The sequence below is a fragment of the Channa argus genome, chromosome 4 (assembly GCF_033026475.1).
Source record: "Channa argus isolate prfri chromosome 4, Channa argus male v1.0, whole genome shotgun sequence".
Lineage (NCBI taxonomy): Eukaryota > Metazoa > Chordata > Actinopteri > Anabantiformes > Channidae > Channa > Channa argus.
In genome coordinates, this window is record NC_090200.1 from 25,703,454 (window position 1) to 25,729,801 (window position 26,348).

The following is a 26,348-nucleotide window of genomic DNA, read 5'->3' on the forward strand; positions in this document are numbered from 1 at the left end:
TCACTAGTTGGCAGTAATGAAATCAAATGTACCTGCACAGCATTCCAGGAAATGCAAAGCACAATATAGGATGATGTCTGGTGGTGGGGGCAGATTTGCAACATCCTTCAGGATCCCTTTGTTGCTTAGCACCTTCTCCAGCTTGTAGAACTTATAAGATGTTAAAAAACAGACAATTAAAATGCATTAGTCATGATAGTGTTATTGATGATTCCTGTCTTTGCATTTAATGCTAATAATTCATCACAGCAAACATTAGAATATATAATATAATCATATGCTGAATTTGAATATTGAATAATGAATGAAAAGTTATAACTACTACAGAACAACCATCTCAGCTGACCAGGTTAGGGGAGAACTTGAAATGCTTTGCCCCACAAGTTTTTGTTTGTGCAATATGGAGACTTCCACGACGTGGTGACCCTCACTCTGCAGAAATATAAAAGGCTTATTCTAACCTAAGATAATGCAAGGATTTGGTGATAAGACACCAATGAAAACCTGCTTTTGAATACTAAAATACATATCTGCCAATAGATCCCTCTATATTTTTGAAGCTGAACCTTACATTTTCATGTGGTATTTAGAATTTCTGTGTAAATTGATTTGTTGTAACAATAACTAAGATGAACTGCATAATTACAGCACAGCTGCACATAAGTGTACCGTACACGTGCAAATACAAACACACTCATGCTTGTACAAATAAAAACACATGTTCTACACACACACCAACATAATCATGAAATTTTGTTTGGTGATCAGGGATGATTGCACCTGTTAGATGTTCTCATATTTCTACAGTGATACAATCTACATTGATTATTTGCCTGTGTAATGTATTTCAGCAACATGATGAAATGCCTGACGGATATTTTCTAAATACCACACAGATAGCAGTTTTTTGCTCCGCTTTGAGGCAAAGGAGTTACGAATACCATTTCATCTGCCATAACTATGCAGGAGAGCTGGCATACTTACACCTTCTTTAATTCAATGTTGGTCAGTTAGATTTCAGTATTAAATACAGTGTATTTTATCAAGTGCTTTCATTTGATATATAGATCTCATTTGCCACCGATCTGGTTCGGAGCCCTCACAATAACATGGAATGCCCTGTATCCTATATCGCAATAGAGGAATTAATTACAAAACTCCAGTATCATTCCTGCACTATTTTAGAGGCTCCTGCACCCATAACATCTGATCACTTAGTGTAAGACTATACATTAGCCATCCAATCATCATCTCCCTAAAACAGCTTTGATTCTAATTTTTTTAGGGAGGTTTTTTTCAATGTAGGACACAGATAAGTGATCCTCATTTCTACAAGTAACCAGATATGAATACATAGAATATGGTTTTCATTGAACAGCAAAAAGTGAAGTGCTCTATGAATCACCCTTGTAGGCTACCTAACTCACTGACAATTATTAATAAAACACTAATAAATATTAATATTTCCATCATAATATAACATTCTTGAAAATTCTCTTCATATCCTGTGAAAACATTATAAGTAGAAGAGAACCTGCACAGAAAAAGTCTGTGAAAGTGTGGACTTATGAGGCCAGTGAGAGACACTGTGTGTTTTTGAGTGTTTCCAGACCACAAACTGGGAGACACTGTTCAGCTCTCATGGTGATGACATAAACAGCTTAACCTACTGCATCACAGACTACATTAACGTCTGTGTGGAGAACACTGTTCCAACTTGGAGAGTACAGTGTTTCTCCAATAACAAAACCTGGATGACCCCTGAGCTTAAAGCCCTACTGAACAAGAACAAGAAGGCTTTCATCTTAGGGAACAGAGAGGAGCAGAGAGTACAAGATTGAGGAGGACAAGGACATCTACAAGACGAAACTGGAGGAGCAGTTAGGACAGAACAAAGCACAAGAACAAGTGGAAAGGCCTGAAGACCATCTCTGGTCCTGGACATAGCGGAGTCAGAGGAACGGAGACCAAGGCTTGGCTTGTGAATTGAATCTGTTTTTCAACAGATCTGATTCCAACCCCACTCTCTCTGCCACCCTCCCTCCCCGCTCTTTAAACACCTCCAGCCCAGTGGACACCACAACCATCCCCAGATGTCTCTCACCTTCACCCCCTTCCAACTCCCCGTCTCCACCCACCTCAACAACCAGCCCTTCACAGCCCCCCACCCCCTGCTGTCCGTCTTTAGCCCCCCTCACTTCTCCCTCTACCTTACATCAGACCAGCTGAGGAGAGGACAAAGGCTGCTAAAAATCATGAAAGCTGCAGGACCAGACAGCATCAGCCCTAGAGTGCGCAAGGACTGTGCTGATCAAGTACCTGGGTGTACACCTCAACCTCAACTGGACTGGTCTCACAATATCGACGCCCTGTACAAGAAGGCTCAAAGTCGCCTCCACCTTCTGAGGTCCTCTGGAGTGTGCAAGCCCCTGCTAAGGACATTCTACAATTCTGTTTTAACATTAGCTGTCCACTACTGTGTTGTCTGCTCGGGTGCGCACAGCAATTACTGGGAGAGACTGAACAAGCTGGTAAAGAGGGCCAGCTCTGTCGTGGGCTTCCCGCTGGACTCTGAGGAGTAGGTGGGTGAGAGGGGGATGTTAGCCAAGCTGACATCCTTAATGGAAAAAACCTCTCACCCACTGGATCTGACAGTGGAGACTCTGTGCAGCTCAGTCAGCAGCACAGTGATACATCTTCAGTGTAGAAAAGAGCAGTTTCCCTGACCTTTCATTCTCACCTATGTAAGGCTGTTCAACTCAATAGTTCAGCTGAATATCTCTGGTCATCCTTGAATACTCTATATTCTCTTTTTAGTTTTTGTTTTTGTTTCTTTGTTTTAATTATAAATATGTGAAAAAATGCTTTTTGCACTGTACACCGTCCCTGTGAGCTGCTTAACAAGGGAATTTGCCCGCTTATTTTATATAGATCTTTCCCACAAAATACGTTTGGTTTTAAAATGGTAGCATTTGCACAGGTGTTCCCTATAAGAAATAACAATGGTTCTGTTACCTTCATGGTGCCATTAAGCCTCGTCAGTGAGCCAGAATGCAAAAAAGCTTCGGGCTACTATTGGCACACATAAATAGAAAACTTTATTATCAAAGTTATATGTTTTACATGTTTAAATCCAAATATCTGCTGTGAGAACTCAAAATAATTCTTTCAGCAGTGAGCTGTAAACCTGCAGAATTCAATACATTTTTATTACTTGAGGTGGAAACAAGAATCTAAATAAAGCACATGCCTTGAGTAGAATAAAAAAGTTTGTAAAATAATTATGAATTCTATTACACACTTGAGCAAAATATTTAGGATTTTTTAGAACCCTTATAGTCCATTAGAGGAAATGACTTCTTCACACTAAGATCAGTGCAATTTTCATATTTAATACACCCTTTTGGCCCAGGCTTCCTGCATCAGAACATTATTACCCTCATAAAGGTCTTATTAAAGTTGGCAAGTTGACTGAAGACAAATGCGTAGATTATTAGAGTGACTGGGGGACTCGGGGAGTCTGGGACTCTGGACTGGTGGTAATAAGGTACAGAGAAGCAGCATTTTACACCTAATTGATCAGACTATTTCATATCAATATACTTGTGAACTATTTTTACATACAAAAACATGTCTATGAATAAACATTATAGCTACACAGCTACCAGGAGCCAGTAGCCTAAATTTACATTTAAAATTCAAACAGACTGGACACTTTCACACCACTACGTTACTGACTTCTACAAACTGAAGAAAAGGTTGTTTCCAATTCTAATAGGTCAGTGGGTTTCTTTTGACTCCACATGTTGGTCAAGGGTATGCACCAGACAACAGCCATCCATTAGACACTTTATAGTGCAGAGTCACTCCAGATGGGATATATCACACTGACACATGGAGACATACAGGCTGATCCTGTTAGGTTTAATCATCTTCAGCTCTGAGAAACTCTTTCATTTAAGTAATATTCCCTGGGGCTTAGACACACACGCTTTTGCTATGTGGGCATGAAGCCATGATAATGCAAATCAGTTTGGTGCAAGTTTATCCAATCCAGCTAATTTCTGTGAGGTTTCATTGTTAATGTCCCCACACACATTTAAAAGCAGACACTGATCATAATTACAGCATTTTAAATAAACAAGTGAGTTAATTAAAGTTTTGCTTGTTTCTTTGTAAGTCAGTCAAAATGAAAGAAAGATTGCAAATGCCGTAAAGGAACAAGATACATTTAAAAAATGAAATGGAAATGATCATAATATCATACTGAATGCAGACTACAATTTAATATGAGACCTTGAACCATAATCTGTTGTACCTTCTTATACACTATGAGAAAACTTGAGGATATGGAAGAGTAAAGGAGTTCAGTGATGAGGAGAGTGACAGATTTACTAAGTAGCTGTAGAGGACCCCAGGGTGCAAAGATTCTCTGGCGACACCTGCTGGTCAAGACTCTCCTCTGTTTTAGTGTAGATGCATCTGGTACCAGTGTTTACAAGGGACTGTGTGTATGTGAGAGGCTATGAGGAAAGCTGAGGACGTGCTTCGAATACACCAAATGTCCACATAGATTCACTCTATAGGGAAATTATCGCATAAAATTACACAAGGCTTTAATGGAATAAATATACACACACTTTACTCTGTCAAAAGTTAATTAAAAGGAAAAGTAGCAAAGCATTTTAATTAATCGAATTTCAGTGCTGCTTATTGTCCTCACTAGAGGCACAGGCGACACAGACTGTGGACTATGGTATCTCAGCTCAGGTGTCCCCTGAATGTTGTGTATTCATAAAGCACCAGTTTATATTAGCAAGCATAACATCAAACATTTTTCTTTGCTTGTCACTGAATGAAAATGATGGCTAATGTTCTTTTCGCCACAAAAATGCTAAATGACCTCCAAGACAGGGCCAAATCAAATGTTTACGAAACTTCCACTGTGGAGTTTCTTATCAAACATCATTATTTCTTTTTATATTTCCGTATAGTCCAAAATATTCCAAGAGAATTAAATACATTTCATTCTTGATGAAACGTTGAAATTTCGTTTATTCATGGAACATTACGGTGTGATTGCGCACGGTTGAATTCTGTTACTTCCAGACTTTTATTGTGGACACTTTTGACTTGGTAATGTCCATATCTAACTCGATGATGTCTTTCAACTCGCATGTAGCTCATAGAATAAATTCTGGTGTCGTATTTAAACAGCAGGCAGCACAATTGTATCTTTTTTCCCAAGAGGCTGTTCAGTGTTTGAGATTCACACACAGATCCGACAGACCGCCTCGGAAGTGTTTGTGACTGTGTGTATGTGTGTGTGTGTGGGTTAGAGGATGGTTAGCTTTTGTTAAAGTGAGGCGCTCGCTTTGGATCTTCCCTCGCCTCAAGTCAAAGAGACAGCTGCTTGCATCCGCACTCGGCTACTTGACCGCCCCCCGCTGCTTCCAGACTCTATATCATCAGACTGATCCGGGAACAGCAGCAGCAGCAGCTACGGTTTCTCTCCGTGTCTCACCGTGGTGCGCCCTGGACGCGCTCTCTCCACTTCGGGATGGACTCGTCTCCTTCTCCTTGTCTTCACCTTTACCACTGACTGCGCTACGGTAGTTTGGCCGGGTTTCGTTTGGAAGGTTCCGATCTCATCTACTCTGGTCTTTAATTTGGAGAGAACTGTCGCTGTACTCCCGTCTCCGGGCTGCAGTTCCGAAATGGGAATGTATTTGCATCTGCTGCTTTTGCAGTACTATTTCGTCTCAAGTTTGGTGTGCAACGCCGTCGCTTTTGTTGAGGAGCCCTCCGGAGGCAGGTTGGACGGGTACTGCGGGCGGATCCTCCGGGCGCAGACCCAGGGGACCCGGAGGGAGGGACACCATGAGTTTAGGCTGAGAGTGGAGGGGGACCCAGAAACCTACGACCCTGGCAAAACATACAGAGGTAAAGTTTGTTTACAGAGTATACGTGCGCAATGTGTGCGTAAAGCCGCGCCAGATTTAACAATGGTAATTTAAAAAATTTTGCCTTCTGTCTTTATTTAATTTCCACAAAGATATACTCAAAGTAGACATACTCCACATACCTACTAACATTATAACTAACAGTCACAATAAGGCAACATTTGATTAGTAATTGCAGCCTGGAGCCCAGCATTTCCAAACACTCTTCCGACTCTGGCTCCTGCGTGGAGAATGGTTTGATAAGGCCACTTAGTGTTACAGTGTTCTGACCTATATTCACTTCATCTGTTTTTGCTGTGAGCACACACACAAACACACAAACACAAACACACAAACACAAACACACACACACACACACACACACACTCAAGTCCCTAATATACCTGATGTATTTGTCCACAGCAAGACTTATAGAGGTTGCTAATTAGTTTTGAAGTAAGAACTAGGCAGTTTTTATCTAAAATGCACCAGTTCTACTCTCTCAGTAAAGATATCTGACTTGGTACAATTTTAATACAGGCCTTAAAAAACAGAAATAAAAACAGGACCGAAACTCCCACACATAGCAGCATTCGGGGGTGACCCCGTGTCATGTGGTGTAACCCACTGTGTGCTGAGTCTGTCTGGGCACTTTCATACACACTCTCTCCTCCTTTTACAGTGATCCTCCTGGCAACCAGCCCTGCTTATTTCAGAGGCTTCACGCTTATCGCACTAAAGGAGGGCAGAGAGGGCACCGCAGACGATGACTACACCGGCCAGTTCCAGGTATGGATAAGCAGGTGTTAAATAAGAGGAAAAGACCTCTGCATACTGAATGTGCTCTGAGCTTTCTGGGAACGTTTGCAAAAGATGAACTCATTTGCATGTTTTAATGCAGAAGGGAGTAGACTTTGCCTCTCCCTGCTGTCTTCTGATTCGAAGGTTAAAGGAGGTGTTGCTGACAGATGCAGCACAGCTCTCCTGAATAAAGCAAGGAAACTGAGCTCTCCTGTTGTGGGGGAGAAGAAAAGAAAATGTAGTTGCCTCTTTGCCGCAGCTCTTCCTGAATGAGGCAGAGACGGCATCCTCTGTGCTAAGTAGCAGATATTTCCTCCAGCGGAGGGAGGAGAGAGGGACGAAGAAGGCAGCGGAGGACAAAGAGAAACGAGATAAACAGAGAGAGGTTAGAGAGAAAACAGGAGGTAGATGTGAGATGTTTGGTTCAGTACTAACACAGCTCCCACTGAGCAGCAGAGAGCTCCTGAGGTGAGAGCCAGACTTCCTCAATTACCTCCCGTTCAGTGTAAACAGGAAGACACATCTTTAGCTGTTTTTCCACTGATCCTAACCAGGCTCTCACCAAACAAAGCAGCAGGATGCTTTCATTTAAAGAGCGGACTCAGAAAGATTTGCTTCTTTGTTACAGCAGAGCACCGACTTTGATACGAATAATAATGTTTGATGAGATTTTGTTGTAATATTGCCTTCCCATTATGCGAACGAAACACGTTTAACTTATTATGATATGCCTTTTTATTCCTCTGTGTTTGCCAGCTCTCCTATCCTACACTCCTACTTTTTTGCCTTTTTATGTCCCTTTTTATCGCTTTGTTTTCCATTGATAAAGGGATGATTGTTCATCAGTAGGTTCAGCTTTGTGTGACCATACTGCTGTATCGGTCAGGAGAAATTCTGTCCTGTGACAATTCTTAAGGGGTGTTTGTTTAATGGTGTGAAGTTTAATGGCCTACCATAATGGTGCCTGCTATCCCTCATAATGGCACCAAAATGGTGGTACCCCAACACTATTTTTCATCCTAAACATGAGACAGGCTGTCAAAGCCTCCTGCCTATCCAGTGCAGATATATTCACTTCTATAGGGGTTTTGAGAGACCCTCCAACTTCTGACCAGTCAGAGAAAGTCAAACCCTGTGTGCCACTTGCTGGCAATAAAGGGGACCTGAGACGCCATGAGCTTTGATACAGCATCAGTATTTGACACCCTTAGTGGTTTGATTTTGAGTCAAAAGTTGCATATTATTTGCATAAGCATTGACTCTGTGGTGCAACAGTAGCGCGTCTGACTCCAGCAGGGTAGAGCAGCAGGATGGGATGCAGAAGTCTGCAGGATCAAATCCCAAGCAACCCACCAGGTGCTAGCTTCCCTGGTGCCCCCGGTTTCTGCCCACTACTCTCCCCAGGGGGATGTGTTAAATGCAGAAAAACCTTTAATTGCAGCATATACAGTATGTGCAATATGTCCATATGCTCAATGATGATAATAAAAATTCACGATATTTTACACTTGAACATATATGCAAGATATATTGCATCCCATACTTCAGATGATGTCCTGTAGCCTGTTTAATGTCACACACGCAAAAGGCACATGGTTACAATGATAATATAAAGTTGTTTCAAACTGGACTTAAGTCCTCAAGAAGGCTACATTTTGTCCATAAATCAAAATATCAGCCAAACTCAAATTTTGACTGGCAAGGTCAGGGGGAACAAGGGCTTTAAAAAACGGAACTTCCTAGTGGCACTGCAAGACGAGTCAGGAGATCACCAAAGTCACCAGCATTAACCTTTTACCGTCTGTGAATGTCATGGCAATGTTAGATGTTGAAATAATGCAGACTTGACCAAAGTAGCGCAGTCATGCTTCTTACATGGTTAAAATGAGCTTTTTCATAGACTCTCACGATACAGAACTTATGCTAGTTTACAAGAAAGAAATCAAAGGATATCTCGCCAATAGTTTTACACTGTCACAGTGTTATTATCTTTGATATAAATGTTACATTATTAATATAATACATATGATATAAAGCAGCCTCCACAAAATAAACCAACACTCCTCACAAACAGATTCAGCAATAACCGAGCATTATAACCTTGGTTTAGGACTATATTACTGAGATTTTATGTTTGTGGGCGTCTAAATCCTATATCTGGACACTGTAACATTACACCCACTCCACAACCATGGTCAACATCTGTAACAGAATCACCCTCCCCTTACCTGGAATGCCCTTTCCTCCTATTCAACCACGGGAGCAGTGGTTAAAGGAAAATCTCAGGATTTTTTAAACTGATCTTAATACAAACTTGAGTTACACATAGATACCGGACAGTGTCTTGATCATAACTGTTCCTGAGTTTTACAGTGTTTGGGGACATTTTCACGCAGAATGGGACTACACTGTTAAAAATGAGGGCCAAGGTGGGCTGTGCAAAAATTCCCGAAATGTTTAGTCTTGACTCGTATGAAACATTAACAGCCCCTTGAAGGTAAATCCAGCCAGGAGCTTTCAAAGTTACAACAATTCCTTGAGGTTAACCACTGATTTCGGATGAAATAGCCTCTTATTGTTCCACCCCAAAGGCTAGTCAGATTCTTTCCAATCAATCTGGAAAAAATATTTCTTTGTGTGCTCAGCTTTGTGAAACAGGAATAGACTTATTTAAACTGTTGCTACAAAATTATAGTCACACTGCCTTAGTCATAGTATTCCTTCTTTGGAAAGAGGGGCAGAGCCATCAAAAGAGAGTTAATAGGTCCTTCCCAAACATGTTTTCAGTTCCAGTTGTTTGGTAGTCAGCTGGTTTACGCACTTTGTTGTTTTAAAAGTTGGATTGCATTGTAAAGTGCAGCATGAGCATTGTTAAACATTTTGGCAGCTTTCTAACACCACTGAACTTACTTGAGTGGAAAAATATGCCATGTGTTTCCCGTGATCCTTATTTCCCATAGGAACAATTATAAATTCCAAATTCAGATGCTGGTTTCACAATTTGTAAACATTTTCTAAAACTGAACATAGAGGATCGTGCAGTCTTGGCAGATGCGTTGGCTCTTTGAGTGCATTCAGGGTAATTTATTGATTCAATGTCAGTCTTCCTGCTCAATAGTAGCTTATGTTAATAGGTTTATTTTCATGTTTCATATTCAAACACAAAAGACATGCTTCAGTTTTCAATTCTGTCAGTGTCTACACGAGTAGTATAACAGCTTGTGTTTTATTCAGGCTGTACTCCTCTAAATGGGACCACAAGTTTGTTGTTTAGTCCATATCTAAATTACTGTGTTTTACAAGTGCAACTGCACCAATTGTGTACTGGGTTTCCAAAACATCTTTCTGAGAGTGAATCCTTTCAGTTGGTTATGCATTTGTTCATCCATTTATTCATTAATTTTGTTCCTCTTGCGATTTTTTGCTTCATACGGCTATGGTTTGACCTCAGCATCTCACAGTAGCATTGCCTCTGGGTCTACTCTCAACTTTCCCAAACAAAAATTCTGTATAGTGAACAGTCTTTGCATGTATGCAAAAAACTTTACAGAAGGAAAAAACAAATAACAGCCACAGGGGGAAAAATGTTGTAGGCAAAGATTGAAGAGTTTTTCACAAACAACACGGCAAAAAGTTGAGAAAACCTAAAATTTCAATCCAACAAACTTCAGCAACATTTCCTAAAAGTTTATTGACGACTTAATTTCTTACAATGAGACTTAGTGATTATTCAGATTAGTATTTTTATTTATTCCAAGTTGGTGCCAACAAAACAATTTTAATAATCCTAATAAAAAGACAACCTTATGATAGAGTTGCTGTACTGCCAGCTGTTTGAACACAACCAAGGTCTTTATTTGTTGACATTACTCTTTGTCTGCAGTGCAGACCTATATTTTCATGCTTAACATTGTATTATTTTTGATCACAAAAACTCCTGACTCCTCCTGACTGTAATTTTGTTAATTAAAAATAAAGTTCTTGGGAATTTAAACGTTCATAAAATGCATGCTGTGAAATATGAGAATATTTTATTAAACTATCAAATAAATTTGTATCTAATCGATCTATTGGACATTCTGTTATTAGGTACAAAATGTTTAGAAATTAAAAATATTTTTTTAAACATCTGATTATCTAATTAAAGAATAGATTATCATACAATAAAGTAGTAAAATTTGTATTTCTGTATTTCCTGAATAAAGAACAAAATCTAACAACACTTTCTCAGTTTGAATTACGGATTAACAAACCATGTAGCTCAGTGTGACCACAGGGTCAGTGATTCAAGCACCTTGGATGGCAGCTGTGTGCATAAAAAGCAGTATTGTAAAGTTTTATAGAAGTTGACTATTACCATTTAAGATTTACATTTATCAGGACACAATAACTTTAGGCACTGTTTGAATAGAGCTTGATTTGTCGGCACATCTCAAGTATTACTTCAATTGTGTTGTGTGTAACAACTTCTAGATGTTCTTCATGCCAGCAGTTATGAGTTGCAGTTTTTTCATCCACGTTTGTTGGATGAAAAAAGAGATGCTAACACTTTACAATATGGTTTACAACATTGTGCTTCATTAACTAAGCAACAATTAAGGAGCGATTTGACCAGATAGTTGATGAGTTGTTATTCCCTGATGGCAGGACTGTAAAACAGATGAGTTGCTAGAGAACAAACTTTGTAGATTATTGCAATTATTACCTCATGAATCATGAGGTACTAATTAGTTAATAAATATCTGGGAGTTGACATACAGTAATGGCCACATTTTTACACTATGATCAAGCCTGGTTCGAGAGCACAAAGTAAGTACTCATGCGCTGCTGATCACTTAAACATTATTGTGCACTCTAAAGTGACACAGCCCACCTATCAAACAATCCCTCATTATTTTATGATTACATCATTAACTATTTTGTGTAAGATGAAGCAACATGATAGGTTACATTATACAGGAGGGCTACCAAGTCATCACTCTTGTTTTATTTCTAGCAATATTTTTCCTTTTTCACCTCCTAAAAGAAATGTAAAGCACAGAGTGGCTAGTGAGTTGTACCTGCCTTTCCCCAATTCCATTCTAAAAAACAAACGAGAGACAGAGGGATTTAACTGTGGGTGATTAGGCTAAAATATATAAATATATCAACTACAACAATCATAATCACAACCACAATCCACAATCTGATTTGGAATCCAGCCAGACTAGAAATACTTAATGGTACAATTAATATGTTACATCATTCTGTGTGTTTGTTAACATTGTATAATTCTAACAAAAATAGGTTTCTTGTCGATGTTGCCAATTTGTAAGGCATCCTGGGTAATCATACCTGTCAGTTTTGAATCTGCTTCTAAAAACCCTCAGTTTAAAGGGCTATGTCAGGAAATCCCAACCTTACATGTGAACGCTAAAAACAGAGAATTAGGACTAAGTGGTAAGGGTACAATTTCTACCGCAAATGATATGCATACATAATATTCTATATGTTGTATACAGTAGCTTTGCTATATGCTACCTTGTAAGCATATGACATCACATTGTAATACATGTATTACCCAATAAATAACATGCCTAATAAATAAGCATATAAGCATGGTAGGCTATACCATGGGGAGCTGTCCTCCTGTGAACAAGGCAAAACATTGTCTCGCAACATCACTCTGCTTTATTTGATTTCTGGTCCCGCCACAATAAACAGCCTCAAAGTTTTAACCTCAGAGTCCCAGCAGAGTCTGGTGTGATGCTGAGACCAGAGAGTAGGCAGCGAGCAGAAACTGGAACAGTGTGGGCTAAGCTTGAACAAAATTAAATTTGACAATCTGGCTTTGCAATCTGTTTAATACATATTGGCAAATCCATCAGACACTTTTTTGTTGTGTAATTGACAGTTGTAATTGACACTTTTATCCACATGTGGAAAATGATTAAGGCCTCTGGAGATAAGCTGCTGTCAAAATACTGTCAAGTATAAAAAGAATATATGGTTCTGAAAAGTTCTAAAAAGGCTGTACAAAAACAGCAGCGCGCTGCATAATGTTGTGGTATAAGAATGCAGTTTTATCGAAATAAAACATTTACTTTGGGTTCATGTAGGATCAGAAATTACTTTTAGAATTATCTCATTTATTAAACACAGCATCCTTTGTGTCCCAGTTATATTAGCGGATGGAAAAGAGAAGATACAGCATGACAGTCAGTCTGGCTTTTTATCTAAATGACCTCAATCCATCAAACTCGGCTACTCTTTATCACAGAGCTTTACATAATAATGCTTATGTGAAATGAAGTTTATAAAATGATTCATATTCTTGACAGTATACTTCCCACAAGTTAATTATGTGGCTAGTTTTGCAATGTCATGATTGTTGTTGTGCAGGGGAACAGGAGCCAAATGAACACAGTTGTGGTTCACTGTGTGGCTGTTCTCTCTCCTCGCCGCTGGTACGCGGTTGTTTCTGGCAGCTGTCCTGGAATGTGCCCGCATGCTGCTACACTCAAACACCACAGCGGAGGGTGACTGCTCATTGTTTTTTTTGTTTTTTTTTCTTAAACAGTAATGAGCTCTTTTCCCCCGTTATTACCTATAAAGGACTTCTGTCCTAATGTGTTAGACCTTAGAGAGTATATCTCTGAGTTTGGATTTGAGTGAGTGTGAGAGATGACTAGTCCACTGCGTCTGCTTGGAAATCTTTGTGTGTCTTTGTGCTTATATATACACATCAAATGGACATGTGGGTATGCGTGTGGGTCTGCATGTGTGTTTTTCCCAGCCCTACTTGCATTAGTGTGGGACGTGGGTCATATTTATCTAGGCCAGCCATGTGTTATTGCTCTGGGAGACGAACAGAGTTTGTTTGGATAAGGGGAGAGATGAGCAGACATCAGATACCAACTTCCTTTTTTTTTCCTGCAGAGATTATCTAGGGTTCTTAGTTTAGCCGGGGATAAACAAACTCAATCACTTTAAAAGTGCCACTGCTAAGACACAAGTTTCAGATTGAAGCAATTATGTAAGCCAAGCAGAGCTTAGAGGGCTATAAAGAAAAGGATGTTCAGCATGTGTTTATGGTTGGAACGATGTTGAGCTGATATGCAGGCCTACTACAATCACACTTAAATGTGATCCTCAAGTAATTATTACCTGTCTCATTTCTCATGCTGCAGGAGCCCTTCCAAGTTTTCTCATTCACAGAAGTTTACTTAAAAGAACTTAAAGTAATACTACTGAATAGTTTACACAACTTTTATTTAAACTGCTTGACAAGATGGTTTACTTAGATGCTTGAGGTTTGCATAAGTAATTTTGGACACTGTTTTGACTATTTGCTTATTTAATACACAAATCATCAAGAGGCCACAATTACGGCACTCAGTGATTCTCTAGGAATTTAATTGGCTCTCAGTTCTCACTGGGAGGTGGCAAATCATTTTGGAAGTATTTTGAATGGATGCACAAAATGTGAGCTACGTGTTCATTGAAAACATCTATGCTCATTATGTATAATCTGCATCACAGACAATCTAAACACGTCGACGTAGGTTTTTCTCCTTTGTACAGAAAGTATTTTTAACCTTCTTACAGCAGCTAATTATAATTGGTCCATTAGTTAGCATGAGCAATATTAAGCTTCAGAAGCAGAAAACAGGTTCACACTAACAGTGTGTAGGCCTCCCAAACAGTAAAGTCCCAATTACTACTGCAATGAAGTCCAGATCCCTAATTGGATTCCCACATGTGAACAAGAATTATTATTATCTTGCCCAAGGACACTTGACACATAGCTGGGATTTGAACCACTGACCCTGTGGTTCATAGGCAACTGCCTTGCCAGCTGATCTACAGCCGACCAATTGTGTTTGATGAACTGCATGCGTGCATCAAGCTGGAAGCACTATCACTGTTAATTGAACATTAGATTTGCCTTTGAATTTGATTTGTGTGGAAACCATTAACAAAGATTAGCATTTAGCATCAAAGATGCCAATTATTTTCCATGTGGGCATTAAAACATCATTATTTAGTGTGTCAGATAAATGCTTAGTTACACTCTGCCGAGTAAAATTCTGTAATATGCAGCACTGGTCAAGCCAAAACACTTGCAAAAGAAAACTTCCAGTGTTTGTTGTCAAAGAAAATGTCACTGCCCTAGTGTTTATTGTTTGGAAGCCAAGAGTGATCGAGGGTGACGGCTGGAGTCTCAACAGCTTTGTGAGTCAGCCTTGGTCTGAGGAAGAGTTGCTCTAGTTCATGTTATTTCCCATTGACAATCACCTAAACAAACAAAGCTGTCAAAAGAATGAGAAGAGAGAGGACAGAGACACGCACACATACACATACATAAAGCCATACATGATGACAGTGTTTACTTATTCAGAAGAATATTGGCCCCATGCTTAAGGTTAAGGTCCTATTGAGGTTAAATTGTTAACATAATACTTGTTGAGTGACACTCTGAGTTGATATAACCAAGATAAAACATTCTTACTGCAAACTACTTCCCTACTTTCTGATTTATACCACAGAGCGGACAGAGGTTTTACTTCATCCAAAACAAGGCCATCTAGGCTTAATTGACGGGGCTAAGAGGGCAGAACATGTGCAGTTGTGTTTAGAAACTTGAGACGTTATAGCTGTGAATCTCAAAGCAGTCATCTAAAAAGACTAGAGAGAATAACACCATGATTTCAGGTATTGATAGAGAATTGTGCATGTTTGTGTTAATTCATATCTGCTTTACTTTAAAGTAAATATATAATCATGCTGCATCTGCCAGGAAACTCTGATTACTGGATGATTCAAGTTCAGAAAGTAAAAACACACCTCTGGTCAAAAACTGAATCCCCAGTGCTCATAAATGTGTAGCCTGTGCCATGGAAAGTCTTTAAACCCACCACATTGCATTTTAAATCATTGTGTCTGGTCCTCGACTGTGTTCTTAAGTCAAGGTGACAGACTTGTCTGTTGTTATCAGAGCTTTTCATGCCATACCTCCGATAACACCGAGGCTTTCAAAAAACAGCAATGAGAAAAGGACATGACAGATAGAAAGGCAGGAAAGAAATCATTTAAGCTTTCTTTTACAAATAGACTAAGGTGGTCCAGTAGTGGGGTTTTTTTTTTGTTTGTTTGTTTTTTGGCTGTATTTGCCCTCCATGAGGTATTATAGCATTAAAATGTGGATATAATAGCAGAAAGTGCATTTTTAAAAAGAGCCTATTTTTATATCTAACACTTAAATAGACTCAACGGACAATGTGCTCCCTCTTCTCCAATGTTGTTTTGTGTAATTGAATGCCAAAAGCCACAGAATTGGCTCCATTTGCTAGGAAATAAACCTACACACATACACACAGCTTTGGCTTTTTTACAGAGTAGCTGCTTGGATATGTGACACTGCTGCCTTGGTTGGGTAGCTCAGACACAAAATGTAATATGATGCAATATTGGTGATAGCCCCAAGATCTCAGCGGTATTCTGCAGTAATAGTATGGCTTTGATTGATGGAAAGCTCAAGGCAAAATGTCGGTGCCTCCAAGCTCTTCATCAAGACAAGAGAACTTTGTTATTTTCTGAAATAAGCTCATCTTCAAGTGTTGATGTGACATTTCAATCTGTCTGTCTGTCTCTTTGCCCGTGAAAAGTTTCATCTCTGCAATCAAGTCCCAAAGGTTTTGACTGTATTCACTCCTTTGTAACTGCTTTGCATTTAATTACAAACCTGTGATGTGTGTGTGCACATCTCCCAACACACCCACACACTCACTAATGTCACTCTTATTGTCAGTTTGCTTCAGGGATTCTGGGTGTCTGTTCAAGCCTGAGTTTGCTTTGTCTGTCTCCTACTCTGTCTCTTTGTGTGCGTAGTAATAGTGTGTGTGTGTGTGTGTGTGTGTGTATGTGTGTTTGAACAGGACTCTGCGTTTGCTTGTGCAGGCACTCTGAAGCATCTGTGTTTACCGTCTCAACAGAGAACGAAAGGCTGGGAGAGAGAGATTGAGATAGACAAACCGTGGAGATACACAGACATGCCAGTCTCTGCAGTGAAAACAAACGTTCCTTTGCCAGTCTTCCCACATTTCCTCTCTGTCCTCCTCTGTCAGTCTATCTCTCTTTCTTTCTGTCCTTCCAACCCTCACTCACTTGTAATGATTGCTTTGAAAACGAATATGTCTTCCTCCGGACTGTTTGAATACAAATTGGGATTCGCTGTTCTTCAGATTTGCACTTTGTTCCCGTGACTTGAAGAACTAGACGTATCTGTCCTGACATGACTCCCTTGATTTGTAACTTCACTTAAGACTAATCTGTCTCTAATGTATTTAATAGCAATGGTGGATGGATGTGGGATCTCCCTTATTGGTCTCTCTTGATTTGGGATTTGCCAGTTTTCAGTTTGGACTTGTATTCAATGACTTTAAAAATAATGTTTCAGCCCTGGGACTTTCCTTTTTCACCTCCTGTTTTGAATGCTACTTGTGCCAGGTTAGGACTGCCAGGATCTGTCTTTAATAACTATTTAAATGTAAAGAAGCATTTAGCAACTCAGAGAAAGACTTATCTTTGTCAGGGTTTTTTTTTGTATTTGAATGTTTTGGCCTGACACTTTGTTGACTTGGAAATTCTAGACAGATTTATTATGTAAAGTAGAATATATGACTTGTTATTTAAATTTTGCATCTAATCTGTGACTTGACAATCTAGTTTAGGAATCCAGACTTGGCTTAGGACCTAGGTTTTTGTGCACTTTCCTGTCTTAAATTAAGCAGCTATTTTAAAGTTTAGGACCTAGGGAGATGTAGGGAGTGATGTATATGTATATATAACAGCTGTGCAATTGGGGTGACTGTGGCTCAGGAGGAAGAGCAGCCATCCACTGACCCCAAAGTTGTTTATTTTGATCCGTGGTTCCCCCAGTCACATGTCAGAGTGTCCAAGCACAAGACACTGTACCCCAACTCAGTGGTGAGTGTAGGGGTGTGCGAATGAGTGACCGAGAACCTGTGAAAAGTGATTTGGGTACCAATAAGCTAGAAAAGTTCTGTATATGTGCAGATCATTTACCATTTTTCACATACTACCTTGCAGGCCCTGACTCGCCAAAATTTGTTTTTAAATTGTAATCTCAAAAGCCATTTGAAATAATATAGTGACTGAGAACAGGAGCAACACCGTAAACAAGACGTCCCTGTGCAGAACATGGTGGGGGTGTGAATCGGAGGGGATTGGTGTAACAAAATTGGAGGCCTCTTACAGTAACTGCGTACTGACTTATCATATGACTCTGATAGTGTTTTGTGATCGAATGCTGTGTTATCGATGTTAATGAGCAAGCTAATCAAACAGCTGACTGAATATGTTTCTGTAACTCAGGAGTAGTTGGAATAGATGTTCTGTTCGTTGTTGTTTTAACTGGACTGTAGCTGGATCATTTCCCTTTGTGTGGGGGCGTTTCAGGCGAGGTGCGTTTAGGGACACCAGTAAGTGTAGGTCAAGTGTGAGGTGTTATCTACTAGTGGGAAGATTAAGGCCTAATTTAACAACAATTGATTTCTACCATCACCTGACATCTCACATCCAGTCACTAATCTCTGTCAGAGATGTCCATGTCTGATTGTCCTTTCTGTCTCTTGGTCTAGGCCATTTGGACTCTAAATCCTTTATTACATCCATGGGACTTGCTATTGTTGATTTTGGACTTGTCTTTCTTTCAATACATTCAGACATTACTATCTTCAATTTGGACTTGATTTCTATGTCTTAACATGTCTTTGACTTGTCTTAATTTGAAAAAATGGGACCAGAATTTAATGAATGTGCAGTACACATTTAGAGCCAAAGATAATACAATGGTGTGTACTTGTAGTACTCCTATACTTTGCTCTAGTTGAATGTGTACATATACATCTGAGCTGACAGTATCACAACAAAACATAAGCTGTATTTCTCTCAAGTCTGGGCAGAAGCTTTTTATCCAAATATTGTTTTTGTGTAGGTTCTGTTTCAGTTTATCTTGTTAGCCCTAATCTATCTCTATATTCTCTCACAAAACTGTCGGTGTTTGTCTTTTCCTTCAGTCTTTGCTTTCCTTTTATGTTTCTCTCTCTCCTTTTCTTCACTTATCTCTTTTGTATGTCTCCCTCTGCTCTATCTGTCTTTCTCTTATTTTGCCTTTCAGCCAGTTGTTTGTGTCTGCTTTTGACTGACAGAACTTCAGTCTTGGTGACTTAAAGTAAACCAAAATAAGGAATAAGGATAAATGGGGAAGTCAATATACAAATATAGCAAAGCTTTCAAGAAAACAAAGCCAAAAGAAAGAGCTGCCCATGTCCCTTCCTTAATGTCCTATCAGGACTTTGGGACCGGCTGTAAGGTCATTGTTATTGTTCAGCTGAGGCAGCTGGAAAATACTAGCTGCAAGGTCCTAGGCCATATATGCATACGTGTGCCCATCTCTGTGTGTGTTTAGTCTTTAAAAATGTCTAACAGGTTCTAAGTCCCAAGGGGACTGGGCTAGACATGTCCTGAATACCCAAGACTGTTATTAAACCAAGTCTCACTTATGGACTTTGACAGTTGTCCCCTTTCACACACACAACTTAGCTTTTGGTTCAAGTCGATGTCGGTCAAAACAATCATTTGCAACATCATCAAATTAAAATCACATATTGATACTGGTGACTTTAATCTTACTCTCCAAACCGATGATGTATGAAATCTGGAAATGCATAGTGCACACATTTCTGCACTGCAGCTTCAATCAGATCTCAGTGCATCCAGTATTTTTCTCTAAACATTTTCTCTTGCTTTCTGAAAACAAGAGACTACTCAGGTTCAGTAACTGTGGTGTATTTGCGAGACAGCAATGCGCATAAGTAAGAAAAACAAACAGGTTTTTTTCCTTCTTTCATTTAGCCTGGTACTGCTCCTTTTCAAACCCATTCCAGAACTCAAAGTACATGATTAGTCATTGTAATTTGCTATGAGTCAAAATTTTCTGCACATTTTATTGTCAAGTGATACCAATTGCAAGTGTAGTTTTATTAATTAAAATGTATTATTTAATTGACACATTATGAATTCTACCAAACTGAGATGGCATTTGCTAAAACAGTTCACACTAAAATATTTCAATGACTGTTTTTTGGACTGCCCTTCAGTCTTGTACATAGTCCCCAGGGGATGATGCTGAATTATATTTCAGCAAGTGTTCCCTTGACCTTTTCTGTGGTGCCCAAAGCAGTTTAACATTAGTGGTGTAGAGTAAAATATCTTGATAGGAAATCAGTTGGATTTCTGTGTATCATCTAGAGACATTCAGTCCCTAGGAGATTCATTTTAATTGCTTCGGTGATCCTCTGATTGTTTTTGTCTGAAGCCAACATCAGGTCAAACTTCGAGAAGGCATATATTTGAAGCTTATTTGATTTTTATTATTCTCATCTTATCTGAACATTCTTATAAGAGAATATTTTCACAGTGATATGAACATCTGGAATGAGGCAAGAGATAACCGATAACTGATCAGCATGATTCAGAAGCTCTGCACAACAATATGTACATTATTATGTTTGTATATCCACGGTTCTGTCTTTTGCTTTTCACTGCTTTGATGACAAACACAGAACACCCTCACTTGGCGGTATAGAGAGTTGATACCTCTTATGCAGGTGGAGAACATACGTGGTCGTTGTCCATTAGCTGTACACTTTGTGATGTGTTTCAGTGCCACTTTTTGGCCATAATGGTTGTGACCATTTGCGACACAAAAGTCAGACTCTGTTGCTAATAGTTGATTTGTTCACATTAAATAATGAAATCATTTTGTTACTAGATCATTGATGAGGATGAGACGCAGTTCATGACCAACTGCCCTCCTGCAGTGACGGAGAGCACACCACGCAGACGCACCAGGATACAGGTGCACTGGACAGCGCCATCCACTGGGACTGGCTGTGTGATATTGAAGTGAGTCACATTTTTTCCCCTAATTATTATTTCAACAAGGTTTTAACACGGTGCCACTGCAGGAGAGCAAAAGCTACAATATTAGAATTTACATTCATAGAACTGCTGCAATTAGAACCTGAACATTCATCACAGTGATGGTTTAAGAAATTTTGTGTTATTCTTTATAGTAATACAGTTGCAAATAAGCAGTTTTAAAGTTGCAAGCAGTGGCAGCTTGAATACGTCTCATAAGCTTTAACATCCATGATTTTTATGTAATTTATTAAAAAAACATGGCATTGCTAAGTTGCGCTTTTGGGAACAAAAACCTGGTAGTAACAAAATGATCAAATGTTTGGAAAATGTTTGTATGAATTTCCTAGTATTCTTCTTTTTTCTTAATACGTGTACAATTCAGCAGGATTTCTAGTCTTAGACAGAAAACAACAAAGACAGTGTTGAAATTACCTCCTGCTGACTCTTAATGATGCCATGCCAAAACAAAGCTGACATAAGGTTCACTGTGATGGATGAGTTTAGGAAGCTTCAAGTCGAATTTCATGTTATGAAGAGATGAAACTGTCTAAAAGAAATGTCAAAGATTTGTGACGGATCAGAATCTGCAGGTGTAGTCAACCAAGTACAGTACACAGTAATTCCACTACAGCAGGAGAACTTACTAATACTATTTTCAGGTTTTACTTTTTACTTTTTGCTATGGCTGCTACAGCACCAATAAATCTTGTGCCTTGATATGGTCATTGTTTTTTTTTTTTACCAATAGTATATAGAGACCACATTAACAAAGCTAATGTCAGGTGTTTCCCCAGAAGCTATGACTCACACTATTGTGTAATGGCACCAGTACTACAACCAAAAGACAAATGATGGTTACAGGGGGCAATTTGTGGTTTGAAGCAGGTGTGGATCTATACTGTTATTTCAAGAGTGGCTTCAACAACTCCAGGAACTCTCTGAAAATGTCCACTGTGCTGTATCAGAGCAGAGGTGTTCCATACTTCATTTACCAATATCAGGTCATAAATAATAAACACATCAGACACTTTATGATTTTCTCAGCACTAACTTAAAAACACTGGCACTGACCTGGACTAACTACGTCCGACCAGTCCTCACAACCAAATCACGACGTCAGAATGTTTCTGTGAAACAAAGGAATTAGTCAACAAACTGCTTTTAAAGCTGCAAAATAACTTGGGGGTACACAACACTGTAGACACAACACTGACAAATTTGCTATGCCTGAGATTTGGATTAAAGCCTCATTATTGTCTCAATTATTTAATGGATACATTTTTTATATTCACAATCTATATTTTCTATAGCTGCAGAGTAATTCCAATTATACTGTAGGTAGATGGACAAATTATTTCCTCTATAAACAAAGAGGCGAGTCTGATGTTTATCTATTTAATGATGTGTTTTACCTTTAACTGTCCTCACAGTCTTAAAACTTTTAACAGTTGAATATCCCTGCAGCAAGAAAATAAACTTTAACAAGGGAAAAACTTTTTTTCTTCTTAGTGCTTTTAATAGCAGAGCACTCTCACAATAAATGCCAAATGTTATGTTTCTGTTTGGAGTTTGCAGCCTCACTTCAGCTGCTTCAGGTCTCTGTTCAAGTTTGAATTTGATTGAGCACAATGGAAATGCAGTGAACTCTGTGGGTTCAGCCCCTCAGACTATGGTGAGCAGTAGTGACACTTGTAGTGAATACACATACTCTTAATATCGTTCTTACACGAGTCAAGAGCCGTTGTTGAATGGAGAGAAAGTTCTTTGGTAGAAAGCCAAAGAGAACTAGAGCGCAGCAGACTGGCCTGCATGAAAGAAAAAAAAATATATTGTTTTTTTTTTATTCACAGTGGTTAAAATTTATGCTTCTACAAATGTAATATTCGCAAATGTAGCTCTTATAAATAATAATGTGAAGTGTAAAATGTAATTTCTGCCACCTGTGCAGAGTAAAAACGTATGGGCCCATACAGGTACAGTGAGTTCTAGCGATCTGTAGCTACCTGCCACTTTTTGACTAAGGAAGAATACGAATGATAAGCAGGCGTTAACTTGGAGCGAGCACGCCTCTGAAAATGTTTCCCTCGCTGTCTGCCTCTCTGCCTTTCACTCCAGCGTTTGTGCTTTTTTCCCCTTCGCTCTCATCCGTCTTCCTGAAGGGAATAACCTCCCTGACATGCATCTCTTCCTCCTCAGAGCGAGATGCTATAACTTGCCCTCACCTCCACAGTATACTCACAGCTGTTACTTTTAATTTATCTGCTGCTGCTGTTTGACAGATGGCACGTAGGCATCCCACTGTTTGCTTGTCTAATAAATCCAGCCCTGCGTAGGGGAACAGCTGCTATGCAAATTCACCTCGTATAACTGTCACTTTTGTCTGTCAGTGGCAAGATACAGATTTACCATGACCTCATCTAATGTCTCATCTGTGCTGTACACAGCTCTGTCTCATTCCCCCTCCTTCTTTGACTACCCCCCTTTGCTGTTGTGAAATGTTTGTCACTTAATCTTTGTTTAGACTATTTTTTTGTTTTTCCCATGGTGCCACTCTCATTGTCGTCAGAAGCGAGTTGATGTCAGTTACAGTCAGAAGCATCACAGTAAGTATATGGCTATAAAACATCCCTTTAATGGACAATATTAGCAACTGTCTCCAGTAAATCTTGTCTCTTTATTCCAGCCAGTGTCGAGTTCAAAGATGAAAATGTATGATTCTTTCCACCACACATTTTTACCCACATCCCACATCTTCCTGCACCATGGGAATATTCTTCTTCTTCTACTCTCTTTATCTTGCAATCTTGTTTCTCTGTACTCCCCAGCATTCTGTTATAGATTTTACAGTATTTTAGTTGTCCGGGACGTCAAGCACACGTCTCTCAGCTCATTCCAAGAAGCTTTAAATAAAACTCTTACAGTTGGGTGGGCTCCAGTACTTTTCCCTTGTTGGAGCTCAATGGTCCTCTCACTAGTGGAACAGGCCTCTGAGACTGTTTTTGTATTTAACACCTGCTATTTCAAAATCAGTACGATTACTTTTTGGGAGGAGGGGTGACAAATCTGTCGGTGACAGCTGTAGTGCTTAAAGTGAGGGGCTAGTTTTTTTTAAAAGGAGATTTACACTTTTAAAAAATATATATGTGCTCAATGTAGACTGTATTCCAGACACTTTACCTTTAGATGTAAATTTATTAAATAAATACTTCAAGATGAGGGTATCAATGTATGTATGTCATTGTCATTCTCTCCCTTTTCTCTTCTAAACATCAAATATGAAACTACTTCATTCATTCCAATGTGCAGCGACGCTGACAGGAACACGAATCTGTGACAGGAAGCTCCGGGGTGGGAAGAGTCCACAAAATACTTAAATCATGACAGATTACCATGACAACAACACCTTTCTGATCCAGTATTGCCATGTAACATTTGTGTGGCACCAAAAATTAATCAATTTCTTGTTTTTTTAGGTAAGTGATAAATTAACAGTAAATAGTACATATTTTATTCATTTATGATAACTGTGCTTTTATACCTTTATTTATTTTTTATTAATAAAACAGATTTTAAATTATACTATCATAAATGAAATATTGTGCAAAGCATACACTTTTACAGTGTTAAAAAACTGTTGGTTCTAGAGTACTGTGAGATGAGAACTGCATATATATGGACTACTACTGTTATCAAGTAATTTTAGGTCATTTTGATGATGAACAGCAACATAAATGGTCCAATACTGTGTGCAACTTAAACTAGCGCTAGCATAAAATGTGATATCAGCCCACAGTGCTTGGCCCAGTTGTCCCTTTCTCTGCTCTGCTACCCTCTATTCAGCAATTCAGGTATTTATGCTTACTAAATTATAATATATTAGAATGTCCCAAAATATCAGGCTTTGACATCACATTTCCACAATACCATATGTCCTAAAGCATTTTCAAAAATATATAATGTTTAAACACTGTAGATTTATTTGATTGAGAACATCATAAAAAAACAGTGTCTGACCAGACAAGAAATATGACCAAAATATACCAATATAAAAAATAAAACACAAGGTGCCATTGAAAAAATTATCAAATTTTTTCTGGGGCAATGGGGGATTACTTCTAAAATTAAAGATTGGCTCATGTTGGGTTTTACTCTAACTTATAAAAAAGTATTTTGATTAAACTTTTAGTTTGCTTATTGTAGGGTATTAAAGGTCAAAGTTGATTTGTTGACAGGTTTTATCCACTTTTTTTCCCAACAAGCAATATTTACATTTACATGTTTTCCTCCTTTTCAGTTGTAACATATGTCTGTTGTCTGTACAGGTTTTTTTTTTTATAAACTTGCATGCTTGTGACTATTGAATCTGTACCACCAGTTTTTACAGTTGGTGAATCTACTAATATGCATCTAATATATGCAATGGTGAAAACAAAACTTGCAAATTATTTTGCAGATTTCATAGAAATGCAGATAAACATCTGAATGGAAACAGTGTGTGACTGCTTGTGTCCCATTTGAGTAATTTGAACAGGTGTGTGTGTGTTTCCCCTGACTGTACTACAGAGCCATCATAACCAAGACTGATGGATAATTATAGCAGAAACAATTAGTGAACTGAATCAACTACAAATTACTAAACAATTATATAATTGTTGATTTATCATTTAAATTCATTAAACAAAATTCCCAACACCTGTGACATGCATATTTGCTTATTTTAGTTCTAGTTTTGGATTTAGCTTGGTCAGATGAAACAATTGATGTCATTCCAGGCTTAGTGAATTTTTATGTTCCCTATTTTCTGACATTTTATACAAACACACAAAAATATAATCAATAATTATCACTTACTTTGGAACTGCACTTGGGACTACACTTCTTTGTTCCCAGAGTTCACACAGTGAAGTGATGTGAGATCTAAACATCTGAAAGACATCAGCTGTTAAAGACACTCACCAGTTTCTTGGCAAGCAAAACATGTCAGCAGCTTTTAAATAGCTCTCGCTCTGTCTCTGCTCATCTCAACCGTTACTGGCACTGGAACTAAAACCAACTTCAAGATACAATGGGCAACTTTTTTTCCTGCAGGCAGAAACTGTACTGTCAAGCTTGCCCTCCTCCTCCTCAGTTGGTCAAGTCTTCGCCCCAACTCTTGTCATTCACCCCGCAGAGCTGTCTGCCTTGAAACAACATGTAGCCTGAGGCTGAGGGAGACAGCAACTGCAAAGCCTGTTCCTGCTTTCTAAGTTTTGGCTTAGATGGACAAACAAGAAATACAACACACACACACACACACACACACACACACACACACACACACACACACAGTATCATTTTTCTATTATTTTATCTCTGTTACCAGTAAGTAAGGCTGTTTTTTTGATTGCATTTTATTAATTAAAACTCCAGTGTTAGGGGCATAGTGTGTAAGTTTTATTAGCAAAAAAATAGCATTTATTAATATTTCATTAGTATGTAATGACCTGAAAATAAGTGTTGTAATTTTCTTTAGCTTAGAATGAATTATTTATCTATGCAATGCTAGCAGTTCTCCTTTTTATGGAATTCACCACGTTGCCCCGCCATGTTTCCACAATTGCTTTTTCCTCTGTGCAA

At 38.8% G+C, this 26,348-nt stretch overlaps 1 protein-coding gene across 1 annotated transcript in view; it reads left to right on the forward strand.

The window, feature by feature from the left end:
• Window positions 1-5,303: 5,303 nt before the first annotated feature.
• Window positions 5,304-26,348, forward strand: part of spon1b (spondin 1b) — an 85,570-nt gene continuing 64,525 nt past the window's right edge. Inside the window, exons 1-3 of the mRNA XM_067501381.1 lie at window positions 5,304-5,943; window positions 6,625-6,731; window positions 20,581-20,714. Coding sequence (XP_067357482.1) covers window positions 5,718-5,943; window positions 6,625-6,731; window positions 20,581-20,714 — 467 coding nt within the window. The 5' untranslated portion in view covers window positions 5,304-5,717. The remainder of the gene's footprint in view (window positions 5,944-6,624; window positions 6,732-20,580; window positions 20,715-26,348) is intronic.